This window comes from Lutzomyia longipalpis, chromosome 1 (assembly GCF_024334085.1).
Source record: "Lutzomyia longipalpis isolate SR_M1_2022 chromosome 1, ASM2433408v1".
Lineage (NCBI taxonomy): Eukaryota > Metazoa > Arthropoda > Insecta > Diptera > Psychodidae > Lutzomyia > Lutzomyia longipalpis.
The window spans coordinates 50,537,106-50,564,307 of record NC_074707.1 but is presented as its reverse complement, the minus strand read 5'-3'; the positions used below and the strand labels follow the sequence as shown (position 1 = coordinate 50,564,307).

The window sequence follows — 27,202 nt, the reverse complement described above, 5'->3', positions numbered from 1 at the left end:
TTGAATGTTATTAATTTCTCTTCTCCACCACGTATAAGGGAAATTAAATGAAGCAGGAAAAAAAGCTGCGGAAGTTACAACCAACTCTATTATGACCCATTACGCAATCTGCAACTTCCAAAATTGCTGAAATGTTTACAAGGAGTCAGAGAGAAACTTTTTATCTGGTCGTACACTACATATATTTATACGTCTTTACATATTATGTAAGGAAAATACACTAAGTTTATGTTCTTATATTTTCCTAAATACCGCCCCGGAGGGTAGACGAAAAAGAAAAGTCTATATACAAGAAGTAAAGTCAAATGAAAGCTCACATTGAGCAGTTGTCAGACGGCCAAGGGGATGAAAGGAACAAAAAAAAAGCTCCACCATGAGCACAATTGAATGTATGTGTTTCACATTTACCCCTTTTTTCTTCCCCCGTCTTTTTGCCCTCTTCTCCGGCTATTTTCTTCCTCTGAAGTAAAAGCGGTTTTCTACCATTCCATCATCTCCACAAAAATCCGAGGAGAAGTGCCATTGGATATGAGAACAAAGCGAACGGGGCTTGTTTATTTTTGCGAGATTTCCAAATGATTGATCGAGGATATATCTGTGATAAATGGAAATGATTAATAATAATCGAAAGCCGGGGCTCCCAAAAACTAAATGTACAACAATTTCGATTTCAATTTCATCCCCTTAACGCGTATGTTTCAATGGAAGAATTCCCCAGCATAAATGTCCCCATGAAGCCTTCATTGGTAAGGATTTTCCCCCAAAATTTTATAGTCCTTTCTACGTTACAATATTTAAAAGAAAATAATAGTCTTGTTAAAAAAAACTATAAAAATAACATTAACAAATAATAATAAAAAAAATTATTTTACATTGTAATAAATCCCCCATTGATTAATGAGAAATTTATTTTAATTTTTTTTTTACATATTGATTGCCTATTATCTTGTTTCATTCAATTTATTTGGCATTCAATAAATTCAATGCAAAACAAAATGTGCAGAGGGACCAATCAACATAAAAAGCATAACCTTTTTTGTTAAATTATAATAAATAAAATGATTATAAATCATTTTCAATAAAAAAAAGAAAATCATTTATTGTTTGTAGCACAATGGAATTTATTAAATTAATTTAACAATATAAAATGCATTAAAATGGGGAAATTTTTCAACAATAGAGCAGCTTGATGGAAATTCTCGTGGCAAAAAGGGTGAAAAGCATACTGGAAAATATTGTAAGAGAGCTACAATGAAACCCAAAGTTTAGTTCAATTTTAGTTCAGCTCTTCGCCATCTCTCAGTGATAAAAGGAAATTAAAATATGATTTTCCATTAATTTGGGAAAAACTGTACCAAATGAAATTCCACTGAAGCTTTTCTGCGTGAGCTTAAAGACATTTTCTTGGATTTACTCCTACTTAAGTTTGTACATTTTGGAAAAGAAAATAATTCGAAACAATTTCTCATTAATTGAAAGTTTTTTTTTCGTGGAAATTCCTGCCCCTTCGGAAAATCTAATTGGCACGCCTGAGGGACATTTTGACACTGAAAAAAAATTCCCCACTTAACTGCAAAATATCATTTTGTATTCAGCGTGTCACGATGGAGGAAATAGCAAAGTTTGTGAATTAATTTTGCAACAAGGGGCGGCCTTGTGGACACGTCCGAGAGGAAATTTATTGAGTTTTCTTGAGAGACAAAAAAGGTGCTTTAAGCAATATACATAATAATTTGGAGCTTTCTTGGAAAGAGCAAAAAAAAAACAGAAGTTGTGATGGAAGAAAACAGTGTTGCCATGTACAAAGAGAAAAAATAGCAAGAATCATATTAATGATTTATAATTTAAATTTGTACGTTGTATCCTTCACGTAAATCAGGGAGAATTTATGGATAATAACCACTATGCGGGTGGAAAGTTGTCAAATTTTTAAAGGGGTTTTTTGCAGCTTGAAAGTTCAGGGAAACTTTTAAAAATGATAATTTATTAAAAATAAAAGAAAATAATTCTTTTTTTGCTTCCAAATGGGGCTAAATGTGTCACCCAGCATGGGGTGGAGATAATCATACACAATGCAATGCAACATGAAATGAATGGAAACAATGCAGTAGTGCACAAATATTAATTAGAGTGTCATACATCTCTTGAAAGGACATTATGTATTTCTCTCTCTCAGGTCTTTCACACACAAAACAGCGAAAGAAAAAAATAAATCTCCCTGCTAAAAAGTGGGGAAAAGAAATGAAAAGAAAGAAATGATGCTTCGGAAGTCTTGTGACGCCGCTATATGAATCCCCGTTTCCACCAGGAAGTACCCACTTGAGTGTGAGAGGTGCGAGGATTCACATAAAACTCATCAGATGCCTTCTTAAATAGAAGCTCTGGTATTATTTATGAGTATATATCCTCATTACCTCAAACGCCACCCTCATCATACTCATACCAGCACCAAGTCGCACAATCAAGGATGAAAATTCTTAAGTATTCACAGCGGAAGTGTTCCCCTAGGCCCTGAACCTCCCGCCACACCACCTCTGTAAGGCATTGGATACAACAGAGAAACTTTTGCCTTGCTAATGTGAGAGATTTTCCGACCTACCAGAAATTCTATGTTGCTGTGGAAAGAGTTATTTTGTGGTGGAATTTTAAATAATAACGCTTAAACCCCGACATAATAGAAATTCTCCTTCTCTCGTGATATTCTCTTCGAAAACAAGAGACCTTGAGTGAAAAAAAGCCTAAGCCCAAAAAGTCTTGCAACTGATTGAGCTATAAAATCTACAAATAGTCTATTAAATCAATTGGTGTTCTCACATAAAAATCGATCCATATTTTTAAGGGTGAACCACGCGGTGAATTGAAAATGGCTTCCAAGTGGAAAAACGGAGCATAAAAATGTCGAAAAAAGAAAATTGCAATATTTTCTCGTTTTCTTCCCGAGGCAATAATGGTGCATAAATAGAAAATTTTTTGAATTTCAAAAGAAAAATAACCAAGAATTGAATTTTCTGTAAGAACTGAGATTATTTAACTTCCCAATTTTTTTATTTGATTTTCCTTGCCTTTCCTTAAGGTTAGAAATTGGGGGAAATTGCATTAAAAAATTCTCCTGCTTCCTTACACATCATAAATGTATATTTTAACATCACTTTGAAAGTTTGTTAATTAATACAGGATGCAATCCATGTGGGGGAGGTTTGCAGGAAAATAGTGAACATTTCCTCACAAAGAGGATGTGGTTTGTTTAACATCTAATCTCTTTTAGTCTCCAAAATTTATATTATGTACCGGTTTTAAAGGAAAATTTGCTGTCAAAATGAAGGGGTGGGTGGGTAGGTTCTTTCTGGACGATGGCCAAGTTGGTTTTATCGGGAGAAAACCACAGAGCAATCTCTATGGATAAGCAAAAGCTAATTAAAATTTAGAATGTGTTTGTTTAATAAAATGATATTTGCAAAAATAATATTATATTTAATCATGTTCAATTCTATGCGTTTGCTTTTCTTCCTTTTCAAATTATGTACATAATGTAGTAGATAGGTATATGCAATGAAAGTTACGGCAAAAAGTCAAAAAAGAGCTTTTATTGCAATAAAGCTCACCGTTGCATTTTACCCTCAATTTAATTCATAAATTTTTTTATGTCAAATAAACTACAAAATTTATTTATTCATTAACCAGGAAAATCTTCAGCAAATAAGTACATTACATATAGTGAAGTAAGGAATGAGGTTTAAGTTGAAGGGATTTCCACACAATTTAAATGTCTCAAAACAAGGCGAACAAATTTGCTCTGTATTCACTCAATTTACCCAAATTATTCGAAACACCAAACTCAATTAATTCCTACTCGATGTTCCTTCTGTGTAGCCCCAACCACTGGGTACACGTTGCCTAGAGGACATACGACAAATATCTTCTGATTCCCAAGGAAACGTCACAGATGAGTTACTTTTGCGAGTTATGAGAAATCTCGATAGATTAAATACTAATTTTGATGGAAATAGAAAAGCTTTAAAAAAAAAGTCTGTGTACATGATTTTCCTAGAACAATTTGAAGTTTCCAGAAACGTGGAGACTGGCGGGGAAATTTTATGTTTTATGAGAGTCTAGACTGTATTTCTGTGGAATTTGGGAAATTCTACGAAATGCAATTTAGCTCTGAAAGCTCATCGAGAAATAAGCTTTGAGACTCAAGTTAATTAAAATAAAATAACAAATTTATTTAAAGATTGAAAATGTTATTTAAAAATTTTCTTAAAGCTTAACACATTTCGGATCCTGTTTCGGATTGAAAGACATTGAAGAACTTTGAGAAAGACACATAAAGAGCTTTAATTATCCTGAAGTAGTTCAGAAAGGAAAATCAGCTAATCTTTGTAAAATTCAAGAACAATTCTAAGCAAAATTCCCTCATTAAAATCTTCAATCTTTGCTCCCTTCAGCTCTACTGGGATTGTGCTCTTATTAAACCTCCACGGTCACAGATTCGGGAGAACGGCATCATTTGCATAATATACAGAACAATCTGCGAACCATAGCCGCAACCTTATGATGGGTAGGAGGGTGGGGTGAGCTTTGATGTGGGTGAGATTCACTTGATGGAATGCGATGAAGTGATCTCCGACCGCTCTGAAGATGACAAATTGAATTAAATGGAGAAAAGGCACTGCGGAGCTTTTTTTCTTCTTCCTAAGCTTATGCGGCGAACTTTCCCCAATCTCCGGTATACAACGAAATTCCACCGCCATGAGCTGATTGAGAGACATGAGCTTTTGGACCTTTTTTTCTGCTTCCTCCCGAAACTGATTTAATAAAGAAAGTTACAGAGTTTGCAAATTGAAATTCGTTCTAAGAGAGCCAGTTTCGTTCTTTTTTTTTTTCATTCTTTCTTCTTCATCAGAAGCTCACAGGCCGGTGTGTGGCTTTTGCTACATACCAATGTCACCAGAAGGGACTGCAGGATGGGGTGCAGAGACGAGGGCAGCAGTGACGAAAGTTGCGAAAGAAAGACAATTAGGCAAATGAGAAATAGGCGGAAGGATCTGAGAAATAAAACAGGAGTTGGATTCGTTTTTTTTTTCTTGGCTTCTTATATGTATTTTGTCACAGTGGAAATGAAGAGAAAATCCACCACATTAGTTCTTGCATTATTTAAAAGTAATTTGCCATTTTCCAGCAGAAAGACGCACCACAGTCTTCTGTTTTTTTTGGGGGAGGAAAATCATTAATTTGTATTGCTAGAGGGACAGTGTGGAGTTATTTTCGTATATGAGGGTGGTTTTCGCCAAAACGGAAATTGTGTGCGAAATCTTATTGGTGCAGCAGTGGTGGATTTGAACACATTGTAATTACATTTTCTTCTCGCCAATTCCCCATGAGTCTCATTTACGCGCCATAAGAATGCCCAGAATACGACTTGAGGAAGTCTCCGGTGCCCTCCCCCAAGATGGGGTTTCTCTTTCGCCCCATCATCCCACTCCCACGCCAAATTCTCACGGAAGTTTTTGGTTCACTGTCGCTGAGCTTCAGGGGAATACACATTAACTTTTATTCATCTCACTTTCATTCTAATACACTCCCTATGGTGGCTTCTTCTCTCTCTCTCTCTTTTTGTTTGCTCCTTGAGCTTCCAACATCTAAGCCTTCTTCCTCCATCCCTCGTCACAAAAGCTCCTCATCTCAGCGAGATGTCTTTAAAATTAATACGACGATCTCGCTCTGAAAAGTTTCTCTCTGTATTCAAATTGCAGACATTTTATTTTGTTACCCCTAAAAAAATATTAAAGGAAAATTGTTGTACGTTGTACATATTGCAGGTACACCTACATACCTATAGTGATAAAATATGTATAATCCTTAGCTTTCTGTGTTAAGAATTTGGTATTGAAAAGCTTGTTGGAATGTTGAGAATTTCTCTTTGTTTGCAGAAAGCTTTTGGCATTCCTTTACCTTTTTCTTATCAAGGTCCGAAAAATTAAGCTAATTGTTGATCAGATTTGTGAAGGATTCTCAAAGGAAAGGCAAAAGAAGGGTGTCAACAAATTAGGGACTAAAGAGGAGAGATATCCGTTTAATTAAAATTTAAGCACAATATTCATTCTTTCAATGTAAAAGTACTCATTTTTCTAAATTACTTTTTCTGCTTTCTTTTTAAAATTTTTAAATTAATTTTATAATTTTAATAGAGAAAATAAAAGCTACAAAATTTATTTTAAAAAGAAAGCAATAAAAAACTAATCAAAAAATAGCATTTTTGCATTAAACTTTCAGAGCTTTCACAATGAGAAAAATAGACATTCCTATAATTCCTCCAATAAAATAAATGGTAAGAGCCTGAAATTCTTGTGAGAGAGAGCTGTATATATAATTTATCTACCTGTAGAGAATTTAGCTACCTACATAATACAAAAAGGTAGATGAGAATGCGATTGAAGATGTTTTATTCACCACTTCTTTGTTTCCAATGTTTATTTAGCTTTCAACTTAGCCACAACCTCATTCGAATGTAGTTGAAACTTTGCTTTAGCTCCCGCAGTAATTTCCTGCTTCCGGTTGCCACTGTGGCTGGAACTGTTTCAACAATATACAAATTGGATTTAGTCTAGCAAACAGCTAAAGTATTAGTCCATCAGGTTTCTAGGGGCAAGGTTGTGCAGATTTTCCCTTTCCCTCACAGCCCATAGAAAGGGGAGGAAATGGAAAAAGACTATGGCCGGATGGGAATGAAAAGACTTTCTGCTAGAATTGTTATGCTAAAATGTTTAAACTTCCTTCCCGGAAGCATCTCTCCAGGATGCCATTGAATTTGTTTTTTTTATTTATTTACATTCTGTTTGAATAAGAAAAAAATTCAATTGATTGCAAATGGGGTTGCATGGAAAATTCATTGCAAAATGCAAATGGATAATTACGTATAGGTAGGTAGGTTATTATGTTGCTTCTATACAATTCAAAATTCTATGTGTTCATAATATTTTCATTAGAGGTAGCACAATACTCGTCAATGTCTATCGTTATTATGTATGACGGTGTGAGAGGAACTTGAAACCGTACAATGTTAGAACTTTGCTATAGGCTTAAACTGTGGCAAAATCATAAAACATAAATGGAGGAGGGGGAGGCGCACACGCTGTATTAGTTCCGCGCAAGAAGCTAATGAAACATGAAAGTATTGATGTCTAAAGTCTAAATGAATTTATTGGCAAGTTAGAGCTTTTTAATATTTAGCACACGCTCATGCGAGCTTTTGAATTACCTACTTTCAGTGCAGGTTATTTTGCTCACGTTGTGGCGGAAGGAGATTTTTCCATCACCTTTTATTCATCATTTTGACGAATAAATTGAGAAGCTGACAAGGAAACATGTAATTGCTTTTTGTGTGTTTTCTAAAAGCATTTGGGGCTCTCTTTTTTTCCACCACCTCCACCTTCCGCTGCTTTCCATCAGCATCCTGAATGTGGAATGAAGGTTGATTTTTGTAAGGAGGAAAAAAAGCCTATTTTCTCCACTACCTTTGCAAGTTGATTGCGCGTGGGTTGAATGAGGGGATTCCATACGTAGTGGTATGTCGGTATCACACATTTTCGTATAAAGCCAAAATGGAGGTGGGAGGAAGAAGTTCCAATTGCCACGAAACACATGCGGAATCAATCGCAAGATTGATTATGTTGCGCTTGTTACCAAAAACACGACACTTTCAGCAACGTGAGTCAATTGAGATCCCAGAAAAATGTGTGTGCGTTGGCGACTATAATTGAAAAGTGTGGGAAAATTGACGGGTTTTGATGAATTAAGACATTGAGTCTCTGGGTTGATTAAGAAAAATGCGATTTCTTAGCCACAGGGATGGACGTTTCTTCTCTTTAAGATATATTTTTTTCTAATATTTACTCACTAAAAAAAAATGCAGGAAATTGACCTTTTCTGTCGCACCTCTTACAAATAATAAAGCTTTTCGATAAAAAGCTAGGCAATGTAAAGAACTCCGAAAAAAATTAGAAAATAAATGTATAATTTAAGGTATTATTTTAGCAAAATTTTCCTTCTTTAGCATATGCTTTACCCAATAAACATTTATGCTTTTCACTGCCTGTACATTTCAATATTTCAATAAAATTTTCACAGGAGCTTTTCACACGCACTAACTGAAATATTCAAACGGTATTAGTTATTAGATTTGATTCGAAATTGATGATGATAGTTTTCCAATTATGATCTTTGACTACTTTTCAAAAGTTATATACATATGATTGATTGATTAATTGGCTCTGTGGTATACCGAGTGAATTATAGAGAGAGTCACAGCGGAGCTTTTTCGAGCTTAACGGGGGGAAATAGAAATGTTTTTTACCCCCAAATATCCGCGAAATGAAACCCAAATCAAGCTTTTGGCATTTTATGGCAATTCCCACGGCTCTTCACTGAAAATTGTATAACATTAAAGTTAAAGTCCTCAAACACATTTTCAAACAATTTTGCATTTTATAGCCCTGTTGGTGCTTTGCCTCTACACAGAATAAGTTTGTTCCGGCGTGAGTGGTAATTTTGTGGGAACAAAAAGAACTTTAAAAAGCTTATTCCATGGAGTAGCCGCGCATTTTATTATTTTTTTTATGTAAAAAAAAAGCTGAGAGAGCGGAAGTCTTGGTAGACTTTTCCTGTGGGATATACCCACACACACATAGTTTTTCCCCATAGTTAAACTTGTCTTCTCTCCTTCCGGGAACCCTGATTCAGTGAGAACTTGGGAATTCTCTTTTTATTTATTTTCTTTTTTCGTTTTTGAAAAAAAAAATGGGAGAAGAGAGTTTAAGCATGGGGAAAAAAGGATTTAAATAGCTGGTGAATGCTTTAGGGAGGAAATTTGCTTCCTAAAGTAATAAAACTTTCCTTCAAGGCCCCCGGAGGCCTCATAAAATGGTTTGCACACTTTTTCCCATCCATCTCCCCCAATCGTCACACTTCTTCCACTAACTTTTAGTTTTTTAAATAATCATAAAAACCAACTGCCACTCGTGCACTTGCTATCATTTTGGGCGCTGTAAAGGGGTAGCGATGATGAGGTTTGTGGCGCAATGAAGTGCTCTCTCGGTGCGAGAAGTGACGGGAGATGAGAAAAAAATGTCCATGGCAATAAATTGAGAATTTGTGTAATGTGGGTGGGATAAGAAAAAGTGCACACCCCCATATCGAGAAATTCCATTCCGAATCAACGGAAGTTGACTATACTGGGGGCTCCACAGAGAGCGGTATGAATCATTCAAGGAGAACAATTCTTCCATCCATCCGTTGTTGGTGACCTAAAAAGTAACCCCCAAATGCAATGTCAAGGACAACGCTCCATATAGCACCAAGATAGTAATAAAAATTCCATCGCATTCTGAAGCCCACCCACCCCTCCACTTGCCAACTGCCATTGTGATCCTTGGGTGGTGTCTCGAGCTTCTCTGCTCAGTTCACTCCAATCCGCACATTATAAGCTCTTTGGCATTTATCCCAAAACAAAATGCTGCCACTGAGAGATATTCCAGGCAAAACCCTCAAACACCTTCCTCCCCCAACCCCTTTCATTTCCTTTACCCCTATAATCGCCCACAGAGAGATGGCATTAAATTCAACAGAAGAAGATTTTGATATATAGCTAAGAATACAAGGCAGAATATTTTCTCCTTAAGCCTTTTTTGCACATCCCTTCAATTCAATTCTCCAAAATAAAATACAAAATACGATTTTTCCTTTCATTTTTGCGGTTGGAGGTTTCAAATTGAAGGATCAACAAGCATCCGTATCATGAGGAAAACTACCACAAAATGCGGAATTTAATTTTCACTTCTGTGAGCTTTTTTTTCCATGCCTCTGGACAATAATCATTTCACTTCATTTGCCTTAAGAGCAAAATGGAAGGTTAAATTCTACGTTAGAATAATGTGTAGCAAAAGGAGAAATTTATTCTGTATTAAATGGTGTGAAAGTTAATAAAGCATCAGGCTTTGCTGAGAGATATTCTTGTGTTTTAATTGACTTTTGAAGCTTGAAGTTTTAGATTAAAGCTTTGGTGAAAGCACATGATAAGAAAAGCTGTTTTTTTATACAAAAATGAGTTTTGTAAAATATTATTTTTGTAAAAAAAAAGTCTTAGAATTAACAATTTTTCTCCAAACTGACTAATTTCATCGCAAAAGCAATAAAATTAGTTACAAAAATATTTTTAAATTATAAAATAAAGCATATGGGAAGCTTTCATTGAATAACTTCTTTTAAAATATAGTGAGAAGAAATATGAAGGAACATAATATGTATGCTAAAAGAGGCGAACAAAATGTTCAAGGATAGCATATAAAAATTCATGTAGGACACGCTTTGTGAAGTGTTTCCAGTGAGGAATTTGTAGGAAATACAATTTATCCAGATATATGCAAAATAGGCGAGAAGGTTGGCAATTTGCAGCGGAAGACAGCCAGGCTATATAGACAAGTTTATGCTGTAGAGAAGCCCTCAAAACATAGAGGACAGAAAACATGCTTTATCATTGCTATCCGCACGTAATTCAATGGCACTTGTTTATATGTTGAATGACAATAAAGGGGCGAAAAAGGATCCACCCTTTTGCTCCGCATAGTGCGAGTGCAGTGCAATTGAAGACTTCGGGAGACACATGATAAAATATCCATTATATTTGATAGTTTCCGGGACACGTAGCACCATAAGATGCCATAAATATATCCTTTACATGAAGTATGTAGTTCTTGCGTACAACTTTCCCTCTTCCTGCCCCCCTTTCTCCCCCGCAATCTCAATGTATATGATGCCAGTGGAGACACATCGTCGTTGTGATGATTCAGTTGTGGGAAGAAGAAGGAACATTTACCAGCATTTCAGTGCGATATTTCAGATTAAATCCTCCGCATCAGTTGCATGTCTTTGGCTGAAGGGGGTTTTATCAAGCGCCTCTGGAGTATCCTAATGCTTGTGCAATCCGATCTTGAAGTATCTCAATTACTGACGCTTCTGCCCTCGAGGATTTTCAGACAAATATTGCTCTCTATGAGTAGCACCAGCCAGCATCTAGTTTCTTGGCTTTTCTCATGGATTCTATAAAATCTCTCTCACACAACTTCTCTCTCGATAACTTTATTTGTGAGAGGAAATTAAATTTCTTCAATATAATTTTATAAAATTACCTCGGATTCAAGGATTCAGGAGTTTTGATTTAGGATCAGTGCAGAATTTTTAAAGAAAAAAAAATAGAAAGTACTTTACGTGCATATATGCTATGTACGTACATACATATGAATATAGCAAAGCTTTGAGCTTTCAGAAATAGATACAAAGTAATGGAGAATGATGTAGAATGAATTTCCTAGCATGATTTATTGTGAAAATGTTGTCAATTTAGAGAACTTCAGGATACAACGAAACATTTATTTAGAAAAGGACATTATGCACAATTTTGTATTCTTTTCTGACGTTAAGGATTTGTTTTTCAAAGCTTCCGGTGTTAGTTCACCCAAGGAAAAGCAGAAATTTAAGTCAAAGCTTTCGGCTCTTATAGCGGGCCTTCTTCAGTGGCTGAAAGGACACGTTTATTCAAACATTTAACATAGGTTTTTACATAAATTTACATGATTTTTAACAATTTCTAGAACAACAATAAAAGATTTAGCGCCGAAAGCTTTTGCTTAAATTGCTGCTTTTTCTTGGGTGAGCGGGAATTTCCTCTGACGAACACCGGAAGCTTTGAAAAACAATTATGCACAATGTATGAAAAATAATATCAGCAAATATCCTTTTAAAAATTTTTATTTTTGGTGAATTTTTGATAAATTTGATAGAATGAAGAAAATTGTGCGTAATATCCTTTTAGCTTGCATTTCAGTAATATATTTTAGTGAACAGCAAATTGAGTTTTAGCATAATGTTTGGTGTATGTTTGTGTAGGACATAAATGCACTAACGAGAGATTATATGAGTGGGAAACGTTTCTTCCCCATTTGACTCCTAAAATGCTTAGGCTCTCTCTTGCATTTCCCTCCCATTTGCATTTGTCATTGCTGCCGGGGTTGATGTGACGATGAGTACACACTACACAATTTTCATCTGCGTGTGAGACCCACTTGCACATCCTGTAATGCAGATTCAACTCCAACTTCCTTGTCGCCTCAGACTCTTACACAAATTGTTGCTTGCACCAATCCACAAGTCATCCACCCCCATCGCATATTGGTGTGATGGACTATTGTGAGCTTTCGTGCCGTGAGTTGGGGAATGGGAGGCTTTTCTGCTGACTTGCTTCGAGGGGGGGTGGAGATGAATGAACCCCCCCCGGAGAAGTAAAGTGGGTGCAAGCTTTCGTTTAGAAGAGATGGAGGCTCTATATGAAAATATCATCAGCACCCGACGACACAATTTCAAAATGTGTGTATATCATAGAGAAACTGAAATGTTCATGTCATTCGTGAATATGAAACAATTTATGTGACATTTGGAAGCTTTCGACTGGTACACCCAACCAAAACATACAAGTCGACATCAGCACAGCCCCATCGCTTTACCCCATGTTGTGGATATGTCCTCCAATATGCTATATGTATTCTATTTGATTGAAGGCAAAACTAGAAGGACAATTTAAAAAATTTCTATCATATGAAATCATCGAAAATATGTTCAATTGTGATGTTATCTTGGAAATTTGGTTCAGAAAATCCCATCTTATGCCCTTCAATAAAAGATGAAACAATCAGGAAAATTGTTACAATAGAGTTGTGACCTCAAAAAAAATACATCCTTTTAATCCTCAAAAGATCAATCATCAGAAAGCTAAAAAGGATTATTTTCACAAGAATGAATTATATTATTCCACAAAACTTCCGCCATTGAATGGAAAATCCCGTCATGGTGCATGAAAAGATCCCCTTTTGTGTCCAATTTTGCGTCGGATGTCATTGGTGGAAATTAACAAAATGAGTACGGTTTGACCACAATCACCACGCGAACAGATTAGTTCTCATTAGTTTCACCACTACAACCACTGACCAGACTGAAAATTAATAAATCAGTACACTTTCACGTGCACTCGTTTCAATTTCAGACACGTGTGTCACTCTATTATTTATGCAAGGGTAGGAGGGAGAGAAAACTTCACCAAGGATGTGATTAATTGCAAGAACAAAGATGAGGTTTTTATGTATCTTTTTGCGCAGAGACATTGCACAACGTCTCCCTTTTCCCTTAAAAAAATGGAAAATTCCCCAACGAGAAGTTTTCTTATTAAAAAAAATCTTCTTGTTTAATATTTAAGCAATAAATCATAAAACTTCTTGAAGGATAATTTAATCTTTAAAGATTGTTTGGAAGAAATGTGTTTGAAAAATTTTATGAAATTTTGTAACATTTTGATTTACTTTTAATGCCTTCCTAAGGTACATTGACAAGAAAAGCTTAAGATTTTAAATCCAGGTAAAGCTTAAAGCTTCAAAGTAGGACTTATGTACCTACCTACATACAAGAACTAATTTTGTTCTAATTTTGTGCTTAAAGAAAATTCCAAATAAACTTTAATTGCGAACTATGAGTATTTTTTCATTTGTAATTGAAGATGAAGCAATGATTTAAAAAGTGTCTGGATGAGCTCAGGGATGAGCTTCTACAGATAAATGTAAAATTCACTTGATGGCAAATACATATAGAGGTATGATTGTACAAAGTGAGGCAAGTGCCGGAAGGAAGGAGAAATGGATCGCATCACTTTTAATTGAAACTGGTGACTCACAGATAAAATTTCTAATTAAAATTTTGCTCGATTCGTAAATTGTATTCAACAGACCAACGTTGGAAATGAAGTTTGTGTTTCAATACAACTCTGGCAAACATATTGATTTTGTTTTCTAGAATATATCATCACTCGGTTGTTTTTTTTTTTCGGTGAAGCTTTAATTGAAAAAAAAATCGCAAATGTTTTATTTCGCTAGAAAAAATATATTTGAAAATGAAAAAATATAATTTTTCAATTTTTTTTGGAAAATATTGTAGGTCGAAAATGATTTTCTTTGAAGTACCTGATGAAGGCATAAAGAAAGACCAAAGTTTGGATTTTAAACCACAAAAAAATCAATTTTCATACCATAAGGAAAAGCGAACAGAAAGGAATTCAAATTTAATAAATTTAAAGTTTTCCTAAAACAATTTCCTTTTATCAAACTATTAATCGTGATGCACGTATTATGGAGTTTTGAATTTAGAATTCCTTTGCACATTATTAATTTTTCAAACTCCATCCTGTGAGCTCTATATAGAGCTGCGGAGTGGAATGTAGAGCTCTGGGAATCTGTTGAATATCGCGAAACTTTAATTGAACATCGTACAAGCGAACTGCATCCCCTCATTCTCGATTAGACACACACCCACTTAATCATCCCGCTTTACCTTGTTCTATGCCACTCTCCCGCTCAACGCTTTGCCCCACCAACGCGTCCCAACTGCACCCACAAAACAAACATAGACACATCATTCGGTGCAAAGAAGGGGATGGTAAATGGAATGGAATAACCTGCATGAGTTCTGAAGTGGATGCTTCAATAGCTCACAGTTGGAGTACTTCAGCATCGCTCCTCACCCCCCCCCCACTGCCCTCAAAGCTCACACTGGTGGTGTGTGAATAAATATTTCCCTCCTGCACGGCAGACATTCCACTTGATTCAGTTTCCTTCACACAGATAGAAAATAATAAATATAAATGCAATTAAAATAGTTTTCCACCCCCGCATCGTGCTTACATATATGTACATCTACATACTAAAAGACTCTTAATAATCCCAATTTAAATGCTCCATCGTGCACTCAAATGTTTTATGAGGTTAATTTGGGGAAAGTTTAATTTTCAGCCAAATTTTTCATTTCCACCCCTTCTCTCTCTCTCTCATTTGAATCTGTGGCTTTTTCACCCCCGCCGCGTTGAACATGAAGTTTCCTCTTAAACACTAACACACAACCAAAAATGAGATTTTAGTGGGAAATTAAATTGAAGAGAATCTCAAACTATCTATAATTTGAATGATTAAACCATACATACATTAATGCGTGGAATAATTATCGTAAAATTGGGTGAATAGATTTATGGGATGGAGGGTGAATAGGACGGAATTAGTGAGAAGAGAGCTTTTCTTTATAATATTCCCTAAAGCTGATTTTTTCTGTGTGTAAAAATGTTTAGGAGAAAATATAAATTAAAATTTTTGAAAATACTTTAATATCAATGCTTGTGAGCATTACATATAAGCATTCTTCTTCAGTAAAGAAGAAGTATAAACCACAATTCGATAAGAAAAGCTCTCGTATGTCGCGCCCGCATCTTATTCTTTTGATATGGCTCCTCCGGAACTCTCGCCCCGACAAGTGGATGATGGGAAAATCGAGATAGAGAGAGAGAGAGAGAGAACAACCCATGGGTGGGTGAAAAAGTTTTGTGCTGTATGTAGCACCAGAGACCATAAGCCAGAGCAATATGCTGAGGGGGATTTGTGTCGAGACAAAGGCGAGAGAGACTTTATTAGTTTGGTACTCATGGGAATTCACTCTATATATGGTGACCAAAAGCACAAAAAGGGAGGAAGGAAAATGCTGGCTGCCGGAGTCTGCTGAAGTCGTCTCTCTGTACGAGGTGGGACTTTATCGATTCCCCCCACAATGGGTGTCTCGCATACGGCCTCCCAATAAAATCTCCCTCTCCCCCCAATGATCCTGTGTCATCGTCAATTGTTGAGCTTTCAACGTGTGATGCTTCTCTTCATTTGCCACATAATCCCCTATGCCAATTAATTATGGCTTTTTAGGGAGCTTTATTGGGAGCTTCTTACCAGAGTGTTTAGGAATGCAATCTGTTTGTTTGTGATTTTTTTAAGAGAATAGCCTAATAAAGGCCACAAAATTAAATAAGAAAAGAAATCTCTGGATAAAATTGGAAGAAAAATCACCAATTTATTGAAGAAATATCTCAAGACTCTTAAATTAATAAGAAGTTACCTTTTCGAGGGGATTAAATCTCACCTCAAATAGGGTAGTCATAGATTGTGAATTGACCTGAAATAGAAGTCTCAACACAAATTCTTTTCTCCATTTCAGCCTGGGAGAAATATCACACAAAGGGTGTCTTCAACAGATTTTGTGATTAATTTTTGCTACCTCCATGCTACCGTGCTAGGGATGGTAGTGAATGGATTTCCCCCCCCCCCCTATAAATCGCTTTCGGAAATTCTGGCAAACTGCTTGTTAATGAATCAGCAACTGAGGTATGAAATTGACTTAAGTTCACCTGACTTCATTGGTTGTGACTACCTCAAACTATCTTTCTCCTCATTCACACATTATTTAGAGAGAGAGAAAGAGATAAAGAAATTAAATTGAAAGAGAATCAAAAATTATTTTATAAAAAGATTTTCTTAAAATGAAATACCTACAGAAAATCTTTTAATTTAAGAGAATAAATTTTTCTGTAAATTAATTGAGTTTAAGGAGATTTATAATCTTCGTGCGAATGTATTGTGTGAGAGCTGAGAAAATGGGTTAAAAATCAATTTCAATGGAGTTTACCAAAGAGATACACCATTCACACCCCATAAATTTCCGTATACCCTCCTCTTCTTGTACATCAACTTGTACTGGGTACATCCTCTACCCTATACGCTATATATGTTATATAGTTTTTATCTCCGGAAATGCTGTAGCTCTGCTTATAGCACATGCGAGACAAAATATTCCCAACATACATATAGAGAGAGGGAGAGGCGAAGACAAGCTTCACAACATCCGATTACGTAACACATATTGTCATCATCGTCCCCAGCACGATAATTAATTAATTTATATTGCATAAAGCACAGCGGAAGCGACACACAGAGGAAGGAGCCACGGCGAGAATTTCGAAATCAGCCTCCAAGACTAATGTGCGTGATAATCACATCAGGAACACGCTATATTGTGGAGAAGATAATTTAACATATTCACACATCGTTGAGGTGATGGTAATTTATTTGATTATGAGACTCACATGGGTGTCACAAGATTGGCGGCATTGTGTAGTAGACCCCCCAAAAGGACATACCCATTGATAGTATTATACATATGTATATGTTGGAATATGTTGACATTTCTTCAGCTCAATTTGACATACTCTCTCTCTCTCTCTATGCGTTAATTTATGCTTCCACTATTTTGAGGTAAATTGTGCAACTTGTGATTGAGACCGAAATTCTGTGGCTTTGAGGGATAGCTGACATGTTGACACACTATACAGATATTTCTCGAGGCTACAACCACACGATAACCTCAGACCCTGCCCAATACTGTCCAAATCTATTAAACTAGAATATTATGTACAACATAATGTTTGAAAGGGATTGACGAATTTATTGTCTGTCCCCTCAAAATTTAAGTCTGTTTTGGTCAAATAGACATCGCAATTGACATGTAAAGTCATAGGAAATGCCAGGAAGAACTTATAGGTATACGAAATGAAGCTTAGTTAGGAGCTTTAAAGCTCTTTTGTGGAGCAATTTCAAATCAAATGTAAGCGCATATTTTGACTCGGCGCCTCCACTGCTTTCTCTTATCGATTTAACAGTAATTCCTCTGACTACCAGGCGTCTCCATCTTCTTCTCTGACTATATTTTGTAGACCTGACTGTTTTTCCCTACGTGAATTTTTCTTTTTTTTTCCGGAAAGCCTGGACAAGGATTAAAAGCTTTCGACGACCGGAAAAATAAGAAAAATTGACCTCTAATTTCCAAGAAAAACTCCATAAAAATTCGTAAACTTTTTTGCAAATTTTCTTGTCTATCTGCCTCAGCTTTCGAGATATCGTAATGAAATTGAACGAAAATGAAATTTTCTACTCTTACGCTAATTTTACATTTCTAAGCTTTAAGATATCTCAACCTAATTAAATCATACGAACAATCAAATACTTTTATTTACTTTTGAGCTTTTCAAATTTGGGAAAAAGGAGAAAATGAGAAGATTAATAAGTAGTTTAAGACTTCTTATCACTTCACATTTTCCTCTTGCAATGAAATGGTTCAATTTGCATGAATTTTCACATTGACATCTTACTCGTGAATGTGGAAATGATCAGCCTTTTCCATGGCATTGATATATACCGAATATTTCAGTTTCCATTTCATAAATTAAGCAATGGGGAATACCGCAATTAGCATCTAATTTACAAACTACTCTCGACTACTCTCCTGATGCGCCACATATCCTTTTCACATGACAAACCATCGTCTAGTTTCATTGCAAAATGTATTTCAAAATTGGAATATAATTATCTCTGTGCTTTTCCCATTTCCGCTGTGATTTCTAATTCAAGCTGACGTGTGATGAGTTTGAAAAGTGAAAGAATTTTATTATAAAACTGTTTGAATGTGAAGGAAGAAGTGCAAGAAAAAAACGTTTTTCCTCAATTTTCTCATTAATCTACTCCCAATCTTTAGCATTGAATGTTTTATAAATCACAAAAGCGTTTTTTTCTTCCTTCTTTAATTTCCCCCGAGTGTGATAAGCAAGTGAAGCAAGAAGCAAAAATGGAAGGGAATTCATTAAACAGAAGTTGGTTGCAAAAAAAAAACAGATGCAATTAGTTTGAAAAGTTTTTAATTATTTGAGATAATGATCAACAGTATTAAATAGATTTTATTGCTTCTCTTTCAATCGTCTTTGCGTGCAATTGTTACAATATCTTCTGCCATTTCATTTGTTCCCCACACAAAAGCTCTCAAATATTGTTGTTGAACATTTGGTCGGAAAATTAATTTTTTGTCCAAATTAAATTTTCTTTTGAGTTAATTTTAAAAATTTAGAGAATTTTTTTTCTTACAGGAAAATTTTTAATAATTTTTTTTAAAGTTTTTTTTTAAATAGCTCATATTATTCAAAAAAAAAACTTGGCATTAAAAGCTCCATCCATTTGAGGAAAATGTTTGAAAAAAAAAACACTTTAAAAAATGTTTTGTTAAGCTTCCCATCAATTTCATTAATTTATTTCCACTTTAATCAAAAAAAAATCATCTGATTAAAAATCTTGTCTGATCAAAAACGCAAACGCGCAAACATTGAGTGTCAATTAAAAGGCTTTGTTTCAAGTTAAACAATTGAGTCGATTTATAGCCTCTGGGGGTATATTCATCCTATAATCGTATCCAATCATCCCCAAGCCCTTTTCTCGAGCAAAACTACATATAGCCATCTATATATGCATGATTGTATCTATTCCTGCCCATTTTCCATCATCATCCATCCACCATTGCTTTTCCCATTTCTACCCTCGTCATCGCTAGAAAAATTTTTCTCAGCATTTCATGCAGAAATTCCAAACGTTAAAACTTTTCCATCATAAAAAAAAAAACTTTTTTTCGCCTATTTTCACACAATCCTCTAGAGAATAGAATATCTTGTGAGTTTGCTTGAAAAAAAAATAAAGGAGAAACAGGAAATTTCCATTCTATTTAGCAAAACTTCGATTAATACGAAATCATTCATTGATTGACTAAAAACCTCCCAAAGCTTTCCAATTGTTTGTGTATTTATTCAATTGGAATTTTTAAAAGATATTTTTTTATAATCAATAATTTAGTAAAAGCCTTTTACTTCCCAGGGGCTGTATTCTCAAAGAGTGAAATCCTCTTGTGATAAACTCCCAAAGGCTTTTTGCAGAGAAAAGGTGAGGAAAACTTTACATGAGCTTGATCCTTTAAGAAAAATAATACATCCGTGATAAACTCCCGTAAGATTTTCTCGGTTTTCACGTTGCTTTTACAGTGCTAAAGCCTTCAGGAGTTTATCACGGGAGTTTTTCAGTCTTAGAGAATACAGCCCCAGGAGTACCTTTTAAAGGCACTCTCGGGAAATAATAGTTTTTTGTAAGAAAGCTCTCCATGGAGCTTTTTTGTTTTTTAAAACATACAAACAATTTACATGAATTTTCCTTAAGAAATGTCTTGAACATCTTGTTGAAGATTAAAAATGAAATAAAAAGCTTGTCTCAAGAATTTTTCGTATATCAGGTTTTTCATGACCGTGTGCTTAAAGCTGCTCTTGACCATAAAAGCTCAATTAAGCATAATGTCACATAATGAACCACACCGAAGGCTCAATTTTCCAAAATTGAATTTCCATGATTATGTATGTAGATTTATTAATACCAGATATATAAATTATGCGTAATGCCCTTGTTTTAAAATTTATTAATTTATTAATGATTTAATAACAGTATATTCAAATTGAATCATTAAAATCAGTTGAATTAACAGGTGGTTTGACTGCAGGTGCAGATTTTTTTTTGCATTAAGCAATATTTCAATTTCGTTCAACAAGATAAATTACAATTTAGTTGCTTTCCGGCTTCGCTTGAGAATAAATGAGTCAGAGAGCTTTTGGAAGGGTCTCTCGAAGAGGAGACTATTCACCACTGCAAGTGCATACGTGATTACAGACACAGCCAAGAAGAATATCAACTGTAAAAGTTCACAGGAGTAATGAAAAAAAAAGCTCACCGTGTGGGTATGCTGAAAAATCCACCCACCTGTTCGACAAAATCCACCTGAACTCCCTTCTCTTTAGCGCCAGCCAGGAGGAAGATCACGAGAGGGTTGAGAAGGTAGATGGTGTAGGTTAATTTTTGGCCGTGCTGGAAAATCCCATGGCTGAAGATGGCGTTAAACCAACCTCCATGACCCAGGTGGCAGAGAATAATAGCCACCCCCGTGCCAATGCCAACAGCAACGCGTCCACCAGCCAGGATGATTGAGCACACCCACGCCGGAAGGTTTCGCCAATATGTGACGGTGACGGAGGTGGGCAACAGGATCCCGATGCATGTCCACACGGAAACCACGAAAGGCTGCAAAAGAGTGTGTGTGGCCAAAAAATGCAAAAGCTATCTCAATAGGAATAAATTTCCATTCTCAGTGTAAAAGTTTCACGGGGAAAAAAGGGGAATACATAAATATTTATAGGTACAGGTCAGAGGAGATTGTGCTATATATAGTATGCATAAAATTAACAAAGGATTGTGTGGAAGTGAGCTTGAAAGCTCGCAAGCTTGTGATAGCTCACGTTGTGAAGCTTTGAAAGGGAACAAATAGTAAAGTCAATCATAACGCGTCCAGTTATTAGAGTTGGTATACCACAACGCGGATGGGTCAGTCTATGCGTTGTAATTTAATTTGTGAGCAGAATTAGTAGGCAGTCGATTTTTTGTAAAATTTAGCAATTTGACAGATTAAAATGCTTATATCATAAGTTCTAATAGACCTACAGAAATTTCTTGACTAGTTCTGGAAAGGTATTGAAATAAGCTATAATCTAACATATATTTCGATACATTTCAAGGTCACCTCCAGAACACAAAATGGCGACTTTTTGTTTTACGAAAATAGTTTTTGGCATTTTTTGTCCTGAAGGAATACTTCTAGAGGTTTCTTATGTATTAGGAAGTTGTAGAGCTCTGCAAGACCTTTAATTTGATACCAAGTTGAACGAAATCGGACAAGCGGTTCAAGAGATATAGCTCTTAGAACTTTTCAAATGCAAGAATTTTTCAAATGGCCACATCTTCTAAACGGCGACATAGATTTTCTTCATTTTTGGACTGGTGAAAGATATTGAGTCAGGCTACAACATATCAAAAATTCAAGGAAATCTATTGTTGTCGAAGATGCTGGATGCAACACTTTCTCATCAATTTCCGCGGGACTCATGGACTCTGGAGTTCTCCCTTTCATTGAGTCCAATACTTCGGGAGACGTGTACTGCCAGGGGCAGTACAATTGCACTTTCCTCCCCATCGGAGGACAGTGAGGTCTGGGAATAAAAGCTGCTGCTAAAGCGCTACCCCGTGACACAACATCCCCGCCATACCTGAGAAGAGCGCGATCAAACGCTGCCTCTCTAAGGTAGATCGCATAGGCACAAGGCAGCTGTTAGCGCCGTGCCCAAGAGATCCCTTTCGGCTCACGGCGGGTCGCGGGAAGATCCCATTGCGCCATCTATCGGGTTACGAAAGAGCGCGTGTATTTGAATTGAACGTAAATAAAGAGTGAATTGTGAACCATCGTCTTTCTCTGACACCTGGACGACACTTCCGCTCTATCCCTGCCATCCCCAAAAGCCTATTCCGGCAACACTATGATGGAGATTCGAAGATATTGCCCCGAAAAGTTAGGTAATTTTTGTTTTTGTTTTTAGCGCCTCTTATGGATGTTTTTGAATCTTGAAATGTTCTAAACAGTTGTAGGGCTTCTCAATACCTTTCATTTGATACCCAAAATAGTCAAAATCGGTCAAGCCGTTCTCGAGTTATATTGAAAAAACACTTTTTGCTTTAGGCCACCATATTTGCTAAACCGCTTGACCGATTTTCAAGTATGAATTATCGATGAAAACGTCCCACTGAGCCCTACAACATACTAAAATTTCAGATCTCTAGCTGCAAGGGAAGTGGTTGGCGGTATTTCAAAATGGCGGACGGCGGCCATCTTGGATTTTGAAAATGCGAAAAAATGAAATTTTACACCCACATTTCTATAGAAAACTTCAAACCGGAAGTCTCTATCTGTTACCGTTCTCGAGCTACAAGCCAAAGTTTGAGCCACCGGACGGCAGGCCGGCCGGATCAAAAATTTTCCACCACCATTTTCGTAATGTAGGATGTCTAAAACGTGCTCATACCAAGTTTGAGCCCGATTTGAGGTGGTCGGTTTTTCCGACGATTACAATACTTGGTATGCCACGATTGTGGTATACCAACTAAAGTATTATGATCTCAATTTTCCAGCGTTCTAGAGCTTAAATTCGATTTCGTTTTTGTATTGAAAAAAAAATGTAATCTCGTTTCTGTTTTAGCTAACCGATTTTGTTAAATTTGACTAGATTCGATTAAATATTGAATTAAAATATTTTGCAAAAAGAAGTTTCTCGGAAATTTTTTCCTATTGCTATGAATCGATTTAAATAAAATTGAATTTAAGCAATTCATTCTCTTCCATTCTCAGTAATTTTTCTAAATTGGACATATATATTAATCCGATTAAGAGTATAAGAGTTCTTCTACCAACACTTTCTAATTAAGAGAATAAAGCTTCAAGAATTCTTTTATAATACAAAATAAAATAAATAATCTCACCGTCTTAATCTTCAAGTCATCCTTAAGGATCTTCCTCATGATGTATCCCATGAAGACACCAGCAATATAGGGACTAATACGGCACCAGAATTTGTAGTAGACAATGTTGAGTGTTGCAAACATGACGTCGAAACTAATGAAGAAGGGAAGTTTTCCCGCGATAATAGACATTATATTATAACATGTTGATGGTAATATATAAGATTAAGAACTTTACGCAAGAACTAATCAATATTCATTAGAATAATGTCCCTAACGTGCTTACCGGAATGTGAAATTGTTCGTGTAGAGTGTATAAAAAGTGAGTGGAATGAAAATTGCAGCGATGCCGATGAAGGCCAATTTCCCCATGGATTTTGACTTGACAAAGACGAAGAGGAGCAACAGGAAGACGATGAAATATTGGAAATCACATGCCAAATACCACGTCCAACCTCCTGTGTGTGAATTTCATGCAAAATGTTAGAAGATAAGGAATCGTTTGACAATTCTGCATGCAGAAGAAGCTTTTGGGGGTAAAAGCTCCCTCCCAAACTTACCACATATTTCATTCATGTCCAAGAAATTCTGAATGTAGAGCAAATTGTACCACCAGGTGCTATGTGGAGGAGGATTTTCCGTGCACGTAGAATTATGGAAATTATTGGCAGAGGGAGCATTTTTTGTTGCAATCCATGTGCAGCGTGGTTTTTTTTTGGGTGTGAATGAAAGAAGAAAATTTCACACATATGTGATCAATTGCAATTCCGGGGAGTTTATTGGGGATGTATCTCCTTGTAAAATTTATGTAAATTGAAATAATTGGCTAAACCTTACCTTTCACACTGAAAATCTCTCGTTTCGCTGATGTGGAAGCTGGAGTATTTCTGCATGAATTGATTAACAATCTCCGTCTGTAGTACCGTGGCAAAGAGAGCAGGAGTCAGACGAACGTATCGATGGAGCAAATGCTTGCAAAAAAGTACAAAATTCTCCATGAAAGAATTACCCTGAATCTCATTTTGTACTTCCACATTTCCCAGGAAGTTGTATGCAAGTAGGAAACCACTGGAAGGAAAAAAAAGTGGGATGAGAGAAAAAAATTTCCCAACAAATCACAATTTTGCAGAGAAATCGAACCCTCTGCACCACCCTATTGCCCCAAAACTTTACCTCAGTGCAAAGAAAACATCCACATAAATTACTGCACTCCAAATTACTTGATAGAAAATACCCTGAGAGTTGGCGAGAAAAAGTGACGGAGATTCGCTGTAGTGTAAGCCATAGTAGAGGATGTGGAAGGCCACAATCCACAGGCAAACAATGGTACGGACACCAGCAATAGCGGAGATTGACTTTGGTGTGGTTGCCTCGAAAATGTAGCTCAAGTTCTTTCGGAAAGCAAAACATTCAAGGAAAAGCAATGCTGAGCTCTTTTCATTTCCACCACTGCAGTCAGCTTCACTTGCACCCACAGATAATCCCCGAATTATCATGAGAGTCATGATTATGCTGCACAAGACACTGCAAAGCATAAAATACATTTTACTTCCATCTCACATTTTACTCTCTCTCTGAAATCTCTGACATTCTTAAATAACCCGCCCGCAAGAAGGAAATTTATATATATAATACATTATGTATATATAGGTATACGTACACGAGTGCAATAACTTCAGGACGGAAGAGCAAGGACATTGGTAGTGAGGGTGTCTTCACGGCAATAACCTTTGGTTGAATGTGGTATGTGGCAAAAGCATTGGTGGGACGATGTTGTGTGTACCTTTCCACAGCTTTGAAGATTTGGGAATTTGAGCATGATTGCGGAAGACAAAAGCCCAGATGCAGAAGGGGCTGAAATATTATTTTACTCAAAATATTAATTAACTCTAACCCCGTAGCAATTATTGTTAAAGGGTTCTTGTTGAATTATATTATTAAGTTTGCCTGAAGAAAGATGTTTTTGGGCAAATAATTATGTTTGTTTTGTTCTCTTAGCCACAACAATTTTAAGGATGTTCCTTTGAATACAAAAACAGGGTGAAACTTAATTTTTTTATACATATTTTTCAGTGGTAGAAATGTTTAATTTCTTTGCTAGGCTGCATTATATTTTGTTGATTTTAAATTAAACTTAAAAGCTCTTATTTGATTTAATTTAAATTAATTTGCTTCTAAATTAACAACCATGGAATTTTGAAGCTTTTAAAAATATTTAAACGTGAAGAAGGAAAGGAGCTTATTAATTCTCTGAAGCTCCGTAACTATAAAATAAAAGCATACAGATAACAAATCTTTAAAATTTTTTTCAAAATTTTGTGATCTATAATTTTTTTTGCAAAATATTTTAAGAGCTTTCAAAACAAGAAATTCAGAAAGCTAAAACTCAGGGAAAGGTTTTAATATTTCATCTTTGAATCATTCAAAGAGAGCATAATAAACGAAAAAAATCTTTTCAATCCCTAGCTTACAAAAAAAAATTAATTGAAAGCAAAAGCTCTCAGAGAAATATTTTTAAGCTTCTCATTAATTTCCTTAAGAATTTTCCTACTGCCTTTAACAAAAAAAAAGACGCAAAAAAGATAAATAATTCACGCGATAGAAAATAATAAAAGAAAATAAAAAGATTAATTGAGAGTTTTGCAAAGAGAGAAATTACACGTTGCATTGTGGAAATGAATGTGATAATTGGGCGACACACCCATGCTGTGCTGTGCATTAATGGAAAGGTGCAAATTATCATTTTAAACTTACTCTAACATTGAACTTGGCATCAATTTGCAAAGTAGTGCTGATGTTGAGGTAGATTACACGATAATCCACAGCAAAGGGAGGCGTGGCATAGACCAGCTCCTCGGTCGTCGGTTCATCGGTCAGGGTGAGATCAATGTGTTCCGTGAGGGAGTTGCATTCCTGTCGAGAACCCAGCCAAAAGTTACTGCTCCACATGTAAGCCTCGGGGGTGGTTGCTGATGCATCGAGGGCTGTGGAGAAATTGAGAAATGGTTAAGGAGGAACTAGCAGAGATGTGGGATGAGAGTGATTTCCGTTGTGAGCCATCCCATATACATAGATATAGATGTAGATATTCCTTGTAACAAGGGTCAGTGGACCTCGAGGGCTAATCCAGCTGAGATGTGAATTTTTACCACCCACCCTCAGTATCCCTTTGCCATTGGCGCCAGATATCTCTGGGAAATTGTTATGGGTATCTTGGGTGCTGGGAAAGCTTATATACATAACATGTGTACACATATACGGGGGAATTCCACCCAATGCCGGATGATATAAGAATCGACGAATGCGAGAGTATTCTTCTTTGCACGATATTTATTCATGAAGACTCCGAACTCGAGTCCAAAGTCAAGAGGTACTCTGGAGAGCTTTTTGAGCAAGCACAGTCAGGGAGTTTTGCTTTTCAATTTCTCAAACAACCCTCCTCCCCAGAAAACTTCACACCAATTCGCACAGAGGGGGTTGTTTTCCCATATCAGGCGAGGAAGTAAATGGGGGGTAGGGGCTATGCGGGTGGGAGACACAGTGTTGCTGAATAATTCAAAAATTACTCCCAAACGGATGCTCAAGGAGGGATGATATCTGTGGTCAATCGCAGCGAGGAATTAATGGTTCTCGCTATTCAAGTGCGAGGGCACATAAATTAACTCTCAAATCCTCTTCTTAAAAAGCTCCTTTATGTAGGTAAAAAACAAGGAAAAAACTTACCTTTCAGTGCCCACAATTCTTCACTATTGACACCCTCGTAGATGGCATTGAGTTGCAAATCGCACAAACTTTCAGACTCATTCCTCTGACGAATATCCGTAATTGTTGCATTGAGGATCCCGTAGAGGATTGAGGAATGAATTAAATTTTCCTGAAATTCAACTTCTTCACTCACAGTGCGATTCTTTCGAAGAATTTCGGGAACATTTGCACCATTCACCACGACCACAGAGCACAAAATAAAACCCACGAGAAGCATCCTCCTCACGCGAAGAGCTTTGTAAGAAGACAAGACTCAAACGGATGGTTGTCAAGCTGAGACT

General features: G+C 36.2%; 1 protein-coding gene across 1 annotated transcript; it reads right to left on the bottom strand.

Annotated features, from left to right (window-relative positions):
• Positions 1-20,204: 20,204 nt before the first annotated feature.
• LOC129788169 (nose resistant to fluoxetine protein 6-like) lies at positions 20,205-27,202 on the bottom strand. The gene is made up of 10 exons (XM_055824216.1): positions 26,880-27,202; positions 25,911-26,140; positions 24,817-25,010; positions 24,330-24,680; positions 23,994-24,224; positions 23,717-23,775; positions 23,443-23,614; positions 23,178-23,310; positions 20,577-20,894; positions 20,205-20,508 (listed from the first exon to the last, which is right to left on the bottom strand). The coding sequence occupies exons 1-10, from the start codon at positions 27,136-27,138 to the stop codon at positions 20,374-20,376; spliced, it is 2,082 nt and encodes a 693-aa protein (XP_055680191.1). The 5' UTR covers positions 27,139-27,202; the 3' UTR covers positions 20,205-20,373.